Genomic DNA, 12,969 nt, shown 5'->3' on the forward strand with positions numbered 1-12,969 from the left:
TACTATATATCCATGCACATGCCATATAATATAATCCACCACCACCCCATACCCCCAAAGCCAATTACTTCCCTCCCATGCATGCAATTAGGCCCCCCACGCACGCAAAGATAAAAAGCCAACAATCATTCATCTCCCCAAAAAGCTACGTACCCTCTATTTTTTCCACAAAGTTTTCCGAGCCATTCAAGAAAGTTGAACACAAAGCTAAAAAGAAACAAGTCTTCCACCTTCTATTAAAGCTCACAGACACCATACACACTAAAACGCCTCACGCAAATACAAGAAAGTTTCATATAGTCTTTTAGAAACTTTGGGTACGGTTAACAACAATTCTCTCCTTTTTTCAGAGAAATGAAAGTGCCCTTTTCCACTAATGACAACGTAAGTTCTAAGCCATTGGTTAACAACAACAATAATCTTCGGAACGTTACTTTTCCGGCCGCCACCAACGGCCCTAATTTGTGCTACGAACCAAAATCAGTACTCGAGCTCCGCCGTAGCCCAAGCCCTATAGTCGAGAAGCAGATTATAACAACGAATCCCGATTTGTCTTCTCTTAGCGGCGTCGAAGATCCTCTTCAGTTAGGAGATCATGTTCTGAGTAACTTTGAAGATTGGGATTCTTTGATGAGAGAACTTGGCTTGCACGACGATTCTGCTTCGCTTTCAAAAACTAATCCTCAACTCAGCCTCAACCAGAGCGACTCCCTGACTCAGTTCCATAATCTCTCCGACTTCTCAGCTGACTCTACTCAGTTCGCTAACCCTGATTTTTCTTTCTCCGAGACTACTTTTCCTCAGCAGTTTCCGGCGGTGAATCAGGGAAGTTTCATCAACGCCCTTGATCTCTCAGGTGATATCCACCAGAACTGGAACGTAGGATTTGATTACGTCGATGAACTCATTCGTTTCGCTGAGTGTTTCGAAACTAACGCTTTCCAACTCGCACATGTGATACTGGCACGGCTCAATCAACGGCTCAGATCCGCCGCCGGAAAACCTCTCCAACGAGCTGCCTTTTACTTCAAGGAAGCACTTCAAGCCCAACTCGCCGGGTCAACTCGGCAGACTCGTCCTTCGAGTTCCTCCGACGTGATTCAAACTATCAAATCTTACAAAATATTCTCAAATATTTCTCCTATCCCTATGTTCTCCAGCTTTACGGCGAATCAGGCCGTGCTTGAGGCAGTTGACGGTTCGATGCTAGTCCACGTCATCGATTTCGACATCGGACTTGGTGGTCACTGGGCTTCCTTCATGAAAGAGTTAGCCGATAAAGCCGAGCGTCGTAAAGCCAACTCGCCGGTTCTTCGAATTACGGCTCTAGTTCCGGAAGAGTACGCTGTGGAATCAAGGCTGATTAGAGAAAATTTAACCCAATTTGCTCGTGAACTCAATATCGGTTTCGAAATTGATTTTGTTCTAATTCGTACATTCGAATTGTTATCGTTCAAAGCCATAAAGTTCATGGACGGAGAGAAGACAGCGGTGCTTTTATCTCCCGCTATCTTCCGACGGGTCGGGTCTGGGTTTGTTAACGACCTCCGTCGTATATCCCCTAACGTGGTGGTACACGTGGACAGCGAAGGACTTATGGGTTACGGAGCGATGTCTTTTCGGCAAACAGTGATCGACGGGCTGGAATTTTACTCTACACTACTGGAATCACTGGAAGCAGCAAATATCGGTGGTGGAAATTGCGGGGATTGGATGAGGAAAATTGAGAATTTCGTGCTGTTTCCAAAGATAGTTGATACCGTCGGAGCAGTAGGTCGGCGAGGAGGAGGAGGATCGTGGAAGGATGCGATGGTGGCTGCCGGATTCCGTCCGATGGGATTAAGCCAGTTTGCGGATTTTCAAGCAGATTGTTTATTGGGGAGGGTACAGGTAAGAGGATTCCACGTGGTAAAGAGACAAGCAGAGATGTTGCTTTGCTGGCATGATAGGGCATTAGTAGCCACGTCAGCTTGGAGGTGTTCATAATAATAATAATAAAACTAACCCTAAACTAGTAGTTATAATAATAGCAGTGATTTGGATCTTTAGCAGTTTTAGGGGTTGTTTGGGTGTAGCATATAACAACACAAAAAAAAAAAAAAAAAAAAAAACTCAAAAGAAACTTTAAGAAGTCGCTTTTTCTTTTTTTCCTTTCTCCAATTGTGTTGGTAAACTATCTTTTGTAATTTTGTAGCTTAATTTCGAGTCTAAAGTTGGGTGTCTCTAATTAGTGGATAAATTGCAATTTGTAACTCATTCACCATCAATTTAAAAGGATACATCACCATGTTCAGTTCAACTACTAAATGAGTACTCCATTATCGTTTATTTAACATATATCAAAAACATTCACTGAAAGAGACTTAAAAGATACCAGGAAAAGGATAACACCAAGGTAAAATTCCAACAGACTTGTGAGTTTACAATCCAGTTATTGTAGTTAAATTAAAAACACAGAGACTCAACACTGGTGTTAGAATTGACAAATAGTATATGTTACAGTCATACGCAGAAAGGGGGTATAGGTTAGTAGGACAACAAACATTTCTCATTCTGCTGCACCTAGAAGTCAATTAATTCTTTAGGCTCCTCAAGATTTGTGAGCACTTTGTAACTAATATCACCTACTCAGACCTGGCTTTTCCAGTTCTCCTCAACTAGCTTTCTCAACATTAGATTGAACATGTGCAGCATTACCGTTCCCCTCTAGCTTAGACACAGCGTCTGGTCCGCAAAGTCGCGTTAACTCTTCCTGTTTCACCATCATATTCCAACAAATATCAGTAATTACATCTTTCACCCCGGTTTAATAAAAGAAACAACTTTGCAAGGGAAAAAAAACACTAGCATTATAGAACAAGATGAAAGGATGCTGCAGCAAAAGATTCAATGATACTAATCGTCTCACATTAATTATAACAAAAGGCTATTCAAGAAGCAGTACCGTGCTATCCCTACAGGTGTCACGGAGGAGGGGGGAAAGAAAATAGGGGATGACATGAAGAGTATACTTGAGTTAATAAGGTGTTAAGTACCTTTATTGAGTTATTCTCCGAGGTAAGCTTCTCACATTCCTCAGAGAGCTGTAGAAGCTCATCTTTGAGTGAATGATTCTCATGGCTCAAAGCTTCTACTCTACGTTGTAGCTCTTCACACTCTGCCTGCGAAAATACAAAACATAATACATGACTGTCAAAAGATCGAAAAGAAATTTAGACTACATTCTGGGTTCTCCAAGCAAGCAAACAACCAAACCGCACATGAACATGGTCAAGAGCTAAAATCGGCTTGTTTGCTGTCCCATCAAAATGCTAGTTGCTGTCCCCATCAAATACGAAGTTTGGCCAAAGTTGCTGGGTTACCGATACTCTAGCTCCGCTCCTAGCTGAGTTACAAGCTTGATGTGCACGGGTAGAATTTTTACACTTAGTCACCCATTGTTACTCCTTTCTAAACTGATGCCGTATACGACAGAGAACATCGGCATATACTACGATGAACTCCATGGTTAAATTTATGTCCTATCTTATAGTGAAAGCAACACACTCACAACGGTTCCAATTCATATACTAGTCTCGGTGTATGCACTGAATGTAGGTGAGTCTTCCCCCTCAGTCCAGATAACGGATAGTGACTTATCAGTTCACAGCAGACTCTGTTTATTAAACTATGGCAGATAAGAACCAGAACAAGATTTCTGTTCTTTCTTTTTCCGAGTTTCCACTAAAATGAAAAGCAGCCATTTCCTTGGTTTCTTGGCATTAATTTGATGACACTTACCATCACCTCCTGTTCCTATTTAATTAACAAATAGGAGCAACTATCATTAGGAGAAAACAGTAGCTGACTACTGCATCTGGGTGAATTTATTGTGGTAAAGATGTGAGCCTATTATTGCACCTATATTTCTCTCCTTTATCCTTTTGGTTGGATACATCTAAGTTATGTATAAATCCCCACTCCATAGGAAACTATAATGGGTGTTTACGCATCTATCCACTTCCTACTCAATCAATCCCATCAAAACTCAGGATCATATGTGTTTTTTATTTGTCAGTTAATAGTTTTTTGGTTCAAACTGTTTTGCTAGAACACTTTTGAGAACTCGAGGGCTAAAAGATGTTTTCAAGATCTCAATAGATAGTTAGAGGTGAGGGTATAATCGACATTAGCGGCTGCACTTACCCAACCATATCTCTCAAATATGATACTTTTTACTCCCTGCGTTTACACAGTATGGTTTGGCTCGGAAGATTAGGAAACAGTTTCACAAAAGAAGGGATCAGCAATTATAATTAACAATTAAATCTATAAGGTGAGAGGAAAACATAAAGCTGCATATTGTTTTTCAGTTCTCAGAACTTGTAAGAATGTAATGTTGGTACTTTTAAGTAGAGTAACAGCATCTTGATTCTTAACGCTCCATAAAAGAGGCTGTACTAGGATTTGATATAAGATTCTGTTTGGAAAGGGTTGGGAGATAGCTGGGACAGACAGACTTTTGAAAACAGGTTATCAGCCTTCAAGAAGATAGTGGTTTAAGGGAGACTATCTATAAGCAGTCTGTTTTAGTTGATATTTGATATGAATGCATCTGCTATTGCTTTTTCACATTATATTCCATTTTTGGTACATATCATCCATTCATTTGTGTTCCCCAACTCAAAGAAATTCTCTCATAAGATGTCCATAGTCTTCACAAATTGAAATAAAAAGAGAGAAGTGATCTTGTCTTTTCAGGGGGGTAAAACAAGAAAAGGAAAAACCTAAGAAAGAAAGTTACAGTTACTAAGGCCGTAAAACACTATCTGCAGATTAGAGCATGATATGCAGATATCATATCGAATTGTATTTCCATGTTCTTAGGTGCTTATGATTTGTGCTGGAGACCATTTCATAAAGGTGACACCAATGAGTTCCAATCAACTTGAAAAATTCATCATCACAAGACATTCAGGATTTGGATGAAACAAGAACTTGAAGCATAAATCTAGGTTTATGTGGCTACAAGAAAATGCAAAAAGATCAGTGTGCCGTATGATGGCGTAAAAAGGGATGATCTTAATGCTTCACATTGATGTAGACCCATCATTGTGTTTAAGAGCTGTTTTTATTATTAGAAATAAACTTGGGACCTCTGCTTCAAGCCAATGTCCGAGTCTAAATTAGGGGTGGCAAAATTGACCCAAAAAAACCTAATCCGCCCAAAAATTAACGGGTTGGGCAAGAGCTATTTCACGTATGGGCTAAGATGGGCAATGCCCAAGCGTCAACTTATCCGTGTAATGTGAAAGTCCAGAGTTGAGCTTCTATAGGGAATTGTACACTCTTTATTACTTTGAAAAGTATAGTTGACGGGTCTGGTTTTGCAATTTACCTTTCTTTTCTTTTTTGTTGCATTTCATCTTCTTTTCTTAGTTTTCAGTTTGCAACTTTTATCTTTCTGGGACAAGTAGTTTTTCTCATAAAATTTGTACTGGGATACTGATCATCTTAACTAGAAAATAATTTTAAAAATCGAAAAGACAGATAAAAATATAAAAAGTGGGAGGTCTTCTGGAACAACATTCATCACTTCAATAGATATCAATTTTTAATATATCTAACATATGTCGTCATTATCGAACTTTTCAGTTGACGTAACAAAAAAGCATCTTTAAATTTTTGTATGAAGTACTAAGAGTCATTGTCGAATTTACCTATGAAGTAATAGAAAGTAATCTTCAGATTTCTCAGTTAAGTAAAACTCATGTAGATTTTGAGTGGTTCTAATTTCCGCACAATTTTTTCTGCAACTAATTATTGGACTAATTAAATGTAAAAGTTACAAAAGAAAAAAAATGAAATCGGTAAAGTTCATAAGGAGTTATTGTTAATCAATCTACATGGAGAAAAGATTGAAATAACTATTTTGCTTATAAAAAATAGAGTTGTTATAAAATTTATTAGCTAATAAATGTAGGTAAAAGGCAAGTTGGACGGATCGAGTTACGATCCTTTGTTTAGCCCATCTTGACAACCCATCTTAGCCCAAGTGAACTTTGGGTAGGGTTGCTCAATTATTGATTCGCCCTATTTTGACACACCTAAATTTAGCTCAAATCGCCCATTTGCCACCCCTAGTCTAAATCCACACAGAGAAGAATCTTTATAAGCTCATAATAAAAGACAAACAGTCAACTCTGACTGGTGAAACATGGAAAGAGTATCATTATCTACAAAAATCAACTCATACCTGCTTGCGTAGCCTTGACCTCCTAGCTGACTCCCTATTAGATTGCTTTCTCTTTTGCCTTTTAAGTTCACGTTCGTCCTGTCAAAGAAAGGGTTATAACAAACTTTATCAACAAAAGAAAACAGAAAAACGATGATAACAAGGCTATGACCCCATGAGTTACATAATTTATTGATCTACTTGAAATAAGCACGGATACATTTTTTTTATTATTATTTTTTTTTTTTTGGGGGGGGGGGGGGGGGGTAGGGTGTGTTACAAAGTAGAACAATGAACTTCAAAATAGCATAAAGTATACCCAGAGACGGAGAGACAAAAATATCAAGATGAAGCATATTTAAGAACTAATGATATAAGGAAGGTCAGTTTTTAAAATCCCTTTTTAAACCATATTAAGGTTTAAATTTTTTTATTGCAATAAATTAGATTAGAAAATTGAGTCCTACAAACAGGATATTTTATCCCATAAAGAATGAAACCGGCATCTCTTCACACTTCATGAGTTTTCTGACGTATTACAAGTCTCAGTTATTTTTGGACTAACCAAAACACCTGAAGCCTTGTAAAATCAGAGTGTTGGATGCTTTCATAACTTTCTCCAGGTTGTGATCTTTCTTAACAAATTAGTCTTTTTAGCCATTTCATTTGCATATTAATATGGAACTCTCTGTGTTAAGAATCAAGATACACAGACAATCAATGTAATGAGAGAATACTCCCACCTTCACCAATACCATCTGCTACTAGATGTGTGGAATTTACATGCTTTTTAAAAGATAAGAAGGTAGACTGGTGAATTTGAAGGACATAGACATACTATTCTGGTTAAGAACGACAGTACTGATTTCAGTGAGTGAAAAGAGCTAAAGAAAAGAGAAAGTACCTGAATCCACTGACTTCCTTCATGTCCTATAACTGGACCAGTCGCATTTGGCTGTATTTTGATCGCTCCAGGACCGGCAGCTGATGCATTCCACACGTCCATTCCAATATTTAGGTTAGTTGCAGGCACTGTGACAGGATTTCCATGTATAGAAGTCGGGTAATTCTCTGTTGCAGGATTATTCTGTGCACTGGCTCCTGATAATCGCCAGAATTAGAAACTCAATTACTTATTGATATAACAATGACAGAATCAAGAAGAAAGTTCACAGAAGTTACCGTCTGCAAGCATTTGATCAAAGCTTCCCTTCTTACTTGCAGAAAATTCCTGTGAGATGACATATGATCAAAAAAAAGTTCCAACTAGCAATTACAGGACAAGGTAAGAATGAAACTGAGACTCGTGATCTACATAGTATGTAGAAAAGAGGTAACCAGATTGATCTGAATACTCACATGGTTATCATTTTCATCATTTGTATCTGATGTACCTTCACTTCTGCTTTCATCACTGTTCAAGAAAAAATATAACAATCAGATGCATGACTGATCCATAATGACTAATTTACAGAAATATGATTCGTCATCAGACCTTTGCGTGGCACCATCATTTCCAGAACCCGAAGTAACTTTCCCATTGTCTCCTGCCTTGCCACGAGAACAGGCCTTTAACTTTTTGCTTGAATTCCGGTCCTTTCCTTCAGGCCCCTTCCCATCTGTTTCAGGATTTGCCGGCACAGTATTTGGAGTCGGCTGAAAACACATGAACAAAAGAATTCACATGACCTGTCATTTTGTATTTTTTATTTTGGGAAGAAGAGGTGGCTTGCTTTCATCAGCTTTTTCATTAGAATAAATTACTGATAAGCTTGATTACCATGGCAATGTTAGGATGAGAATAAACTCCAGCAGGAGGATATAAAGCTGGATATGGAACCGGAGTCCCATAAGGAGGCATAAGAGGATGCTGAAATATGAGAAGGTGCTCAGAGTAAGTAGTACTGTGAGTTCTGGAGTTGTGTGATAGCTAGTGATCAAAAAGAAATAAAAGAAAATACAAATTAGGAACAAAAAATCAATTACCTGACCTCCCCACATGTATGGGTGGGGAGCAGGAGAAGGAACAGGTGAGGCAAAGAAGGGAGGAGTCGCTCCAGCACTATAATACGCCTAAACAGGAAAAGAAATAGAAAATTAAAATATTATTCATCAGCATTCATGTGATTGGCATAATCATTATGGAACTTAATAACGACCTGCATAGAGCTTGACCAATCCGGATATGAAGGTGCGGTTGGTGTTTCCTGATCAAACATTAGAAAACTTGTGAACAGTGAGCCAACACATGCATTAAATACACAGAGAGAGAGAGAGACAGAATAGCACATGTCTAATGACTTATTAGCCGTAAACATACACAAAAAAAGAAAGAGAAGGAAAGGACCTGAGTTAAAGCCGGCTTTGAAGTCTTTGTAGGAGTGCTCTCTTCCCCAGTTCCCATTGGGTCAATCAATTGTATATGCGGGTATCCACGCGAATAATCCAGAAATGGTGTGCTCAATTAAAGACTAGATAGATCCTAAATAAGGAAAAGAAATTAGAACTCTTCCACTTTCTTTTTTGGATAAGTAGAAGTTAGAACTCCTACCATTTTCCATCTACAAAAATTATTTCTGTCATTGTCATAGGAACAACAACTATTATGCTCAATCCCAATTTGACTATATGAATCCTCACTTCTTCATTTAAGCTCAACTCATGTTATCATCATATCAAGTAAAAATAAAAGTGACAAATAAGTTGAATATATTATAAATAATAGTAATTATAATAAATAACAATAATATTAAAAGTTCTCTAACAAGATTAAATCATATTCCCCACTAGTAGACATCATCTATTCTACCATTGTACCCTATCTTTAGCTAAGCCTTCATTGTGAGGCATTGATCCCAAGAAAACGTAGGTCTTTCAAGACAACTTCCGTCATGTGATTTGCTCCATTGCCGGTCCCATACCGAATAAAGGACGAGGGTTGTGGTTGGCTTGCAACCAGCGTGACATTTGTCAATTCATTATGAGCCATTGTCATATGAACAAGTATACAGCTTTTGGCTTTCTAATAAGCATATGATATCCAAATTCTGCCTCAAAAGCTATCCTTATGACATAAAAAGAAGACTAGAGATCACTATACCTCAAATCCACATTAGTTACAGTTGGCTTGATGTAAATATAAAGATTGAAAAATTACATTGTGGATATATCGGTGTAGATCTTTATTGCTTGGACTCGGGTGCGGGTATCCGATCCAAGTGCAAATCTAGAGGCTGGATTCCTCATGACATAAATTTTAAGATAAAGGGGTATAGATCCGAGTTGCCATGTTTTCTTCAATGCCATGTTTCCTTTACATTACTACTTCAATTTGATTTGCTTGATACAAGGGCCTTACGAAAATAGTCTCTCTACCTCCATGAGGTAGGGGTAAGGTCTGTGGACACTCTACCCTCTTCAGACCCCACTTTGCAAGATTTCACTGGGTATGTTGTTGTTGTTGGGGGTATGGATTCGAATGCGGGTACGGGTGTTGGGATATGGCCAATGAATGTATATTATGACATATAAAGTATATATTTCGATTAGTTTGAGTTATTGAACTAAAACTAATAAACTTCATTCCTTATAAACACCAATATTTTATCTTATCTCGTATAATGGAAAAGCATTCTCATACTTTATATGGTCAATCTATACTTCTCGTTCATAGAATATGGTCAAAGTACCCAATGTAAGTTGACCAAATCCGATATGAATCTCACACCGACACCCACACTCATGTCGTGCCGACACGGGTGCGGTATGGATTTTGAAGAGTTTGCGCAACGTAGGTGTAGACAAGTTCTTTAAACCTCTCTGCCTAAGATTAGATAGAACACACCATGCATACCATAACAATGAGAAACAATGCCATATTTCCTCTTTTTGGTCTACACAAAAACGATTCAACTGTATCATCAAGCTGACAGTAACAAGGATGAAAGTTGTAATTTCATCAAAGAATAAACAATTTACAAAGCCATGCAAAGCAATCGTTTAAACTTACAGTGCGGTCTGTATGTGACTCGAAGATAGAGAAAATGAAGCACAAATTTAGAGGAATGTATTTGTGTAAATAAGATGAGTACTCATTTCAAATCAGATCTTATTTTAAAATATTAAAGTACTTTCTTAAAGAAATTGCTATCTGTTAAGTTTTCCTTCAAATAGAACATTGTAGATTAAAAGATTATCAAAATTCAAGAGAAGGAAATTACATGGCTACATGATGAATCTGGAGAAAAAATTCTGGATGTATTTATTTACATAATCAAAGTTCAAAATATAGACAATGACATTCATTAATCATTAAGGTCAAGTCTTTCCGTATGGGTGCTAGTCCATACTTTTCATGGCTTAAACATCATTCCCATAAATACCAATTGCACCAAAAACAGAATGCCAATCCTGCACAAATGACTGATTGTAAAACCAGTTGACAAAATTAATCATGTCTTCTTGATGTTAAATCTTTCTGCGCCTAATATTGATGCTTTTGCTTAAAGAATATTGCCAACATCTATGTACACCATCTTCAGGCACAGTTTTTGTTCACCTTTTCTTTTAAATAAAAGGCAATAAATGTCCACTCATAAATAGAATGCTTAATTTATTATCCAAACAATCCATTTTCCAAAAGCTCACCCACTTCAAGCCGCCCACTAATAGATATGACATAATTCTAGTTGAATCAATGAAAAGTGCATTGTATGGCAAAGAGAATTCGACAGAACTATATAGGTTTACGAACATATATTCAAACTCATTAGAGAAGAATCAAAATCTTATGCAATCATTCCACGCAGAGTCTAACTGATACACACAATTACAAGTTGAAAAAAGCAAAAAAAGAATTATTTATCAAAATAGGTTGTGGATGGCCAGTTTAATATTTTACATTCTTAAAGGCAGTGCAGTAATGTATGTAACTAGCGATCAACCATACCAAAAAATTTCACCAATTTTATGACACGTGTTTGATGCTCTATTAGAAAGCTGAATCCTAATAAGAAAAGACAGCTTGTTCATGTTATATCATACTTATTAAGGATTGAAATCATAAAGATCATTCTAACTTGTATGCAAACAAAACACAATCTTGACATCACAACCAATTTCAGTCCAGACTCTGCTTGACAACTCCCCAGCAAAAGATCTTTCGTGGAAACAAACCAACTTTGCAATAGTCAGAGCTCCTATTATTTCCCCATTCCTCCTCCAAAACAAAGAAAAAAGCATCCAGTTTGTATTAATTTCCTTTTTCATTGCTAGATGAAGGTAAATCAATCTAGCACAAAAGAATACTTCAAATATTTGTCAGATTACCCAAATTTCAGTGTGAAGTTGCTTAAGAAACATGCCTTTGACACCTTACAGTAAAAGATAAAACCCAAAAAAGAAAGTAAGGAAGAAACGAAGAATTTTGGAAAGTTTATTTAAATCCCAAAAATATTTGAATCATAGACATTTAATTCAAAACACAAAGCTGGTCAGAGAATTGGGTTTTCTTTTGTTAAAATTGAACAACTTAATTGCAAGAACTAACTTTCAAGAAACCTTTGGAACTTGTTAAATTGATTATCAAACTCAAAAAAGGAAAAGAAAAAAAAAACTATTCAACCGTAACAGGAATCAAGAAACCAAACCCAAGGGAAACCGCTTACAACTAAAAGATCCCAACTTTCAAATCTAACACACACAAAAATAAAATAAAAAATCAATCTTTAAGGTAATTCTCCTAGAATTGTCGGTCATTGTGTATGAAGAATACTAGTAAACACAAAAGCAAACAATTCATTAAAAACAAAACAATGAAAGTAAAGGTGGTGGGGGTAGCTGACCTGTGTACCTGAATCTGAGGTGGAACAAGAAGGTTCCAAGTAGGATTTTCCTAAAGTTATGTTTTTTTTCCCTCTTTTTTTAGTACCCCCAAGTGATTTCTCAGGAGATTAAGAACAAATTTAGGGTTAAGGTTGTCCTAAACAAAGGCTGCCAAAAAAAAAAAAAGACACAATCTTGGTTCTTGGTTTTGAAACTCTGAACTGAAAGAACACTGTGGACAGAAAGAAGAAAGAAAGAAAGAAAAACAGGAAAAAAGAAGACGGTTTTGTCAAAATATTTTTCCTTTTTTTTTTTTTTGACAAAAAGTTTTGTATTTATGTGTGAAAAAATGCCATGTAAGAAGTCATTGGGGTTTAATTACAATTGTAGGGTTTTATTGGGAAGGTGACACGTGAGAGGAAAAGAGGGTTAAGACTTGGCAAAACAAGAGTGGATAAGAATGACAAGGCAACTATTTATAGGATAACTTAACTTATTGATTTCTCAACTGCCTTGTGTCCCCATTTTGTTTTAAAATTAAAATATAATTTTTTACTATTCACGACATCAACCCAGTGAAATTTCACAACGTGAGTCTAGGGAGGATAAAGTGTACGTAGACCTTACTCCTATCAAGGTAGGACGGTTGTTTCCAAAAGACTCTCGGCTCAATAAAAGCATAAAAAGAGGTCAGATAAGGCTAAGAAATTCAAAGCGGTATGAGAAAATGAATAACGAAAGCGACACAGATAAAATAGAGTAATCAAAGTACAGAAAGTAATAGATAGTAATATATAAGAACAGAAATCAGAGCATAAGAAATTGCAGTGCGCTAATAAGCCTACTAATAAGGAAGAATAACGAGACTATGTACCAACCTTCTGCCCTAATGTGGGTCCTCCACACCTTCCTATCTAAGGTCATGTCCTCGG

At 37.0% G+C, this 12,969-nt stretch overlaps 2 protein-coding genes across 4 annotated transcripts; one reads left to right on the plus strand and one right to left on the minus strand.

The window, feature by feature from the left end:
• On the plus strand, positions 1-2,261 carry LOC129874762 (scarecrow-like protein 15). Its single transcript, XM_055950111.1, has one exon. The coding sequence runs from the start codon at positions 355-357 to the stop codon at positions 1,984-1,986; it is 1,632 nt and encodes a 543-aa protein (XP_055806086.1). The 5' UTR covers positions 1-354; the 3' UTR covers positions 1,987-2,261.
• Positions 2,262-2,371: 110 nt separating this feature from the next.
• LOC129874764 (G-box-binding factor 1-like) lies at positions 2,372-12,328 on the minus strand. 3 transcript variants are annotated; one of them, XM_055950113.1, is made up of 12 exons: positions 12,066-12,328; positions 8,562-8,696; positions 8,374-8,421; positions 8,201-8,287; positions 7,995-8,084; positions 7,710-7,870; positions 7,574-7,628; positions 7,397-7,445; positions 7,119-7,315; positions 6,236-6,313; positions 3,036-3,161; positions 2,372-2,752 (listed from the first exon to the last, which is right to left on the minus strand). In XM_055950113.1, exons 2-12 carry the CDS (start codon positions 8,616-8,618, stop codon positions 2,654-2,656), a joined length of 1,047 nt encoding a protein of 348 aa, XP_055806088.1. In that variant the 5' UTR covers positions 8,619-8,696; positions 12,066-12,328; the 3' UTR covers positions 2,372-2,653. The 3 variants fall into 3 exon arrangements, with proteins under 3 accessions (XP_055806088.1, XP_055806087.1, XP_055806089.1); XM_055950112.1 differs by having other exon boundaries at positions 12,058-12,328; XM_055950114.1 differs by lacking the exon at positions 7,995-8,084 and having other exon boundaries at positions 12,058-12,327.
• Between the last annotated feature and the right edge of the window lie 641 nt (positions 12,329-12,969).

This window comes from Solanum dulcamara, chromosome 11 (assembly GCF_947179165.1).
Source record: "Solanum dulcamara chromosome 11, daSolDulc1.2, whole genome shotgun sequence".
NCBI classification, from domain to species: Eukaryota; Viridiplantae; Streptophyta; class Magnoliopsida; order Solanales; family Solanaceae; genus Solanum; species Solanum dulcamara.

Coding starts and splice junctions, on each gene's coding strand:
- LOC129874764 (XM_055950113.1), bottom strand. CDS start 8,618: ATGGGAACTGGGGAAGAGAGCACTCCTACAAAGACTTCAAAGCCGGCT. Junction 7,629..7,709: donor AATGATGGTGCCACGCAAAG/GTCTGATGACGA, acceptor TTTCTTGAACAG/TGATGAAAGCAGAAGTGAAG. Junction 7,446..7,573: donor ATGATGAAAATGATAACCAT/GTGAGTATTCAG, acceptor GTCATCTCACAG/GAATTTTCTGCAAGTAAGAA.
- LOC129874762 (XM_055950111.1), top strand. CDS start 355: ATGAAAGTGCCCTTTTCCACTAATGACAACGTAAGTTCTAAGCCATTG.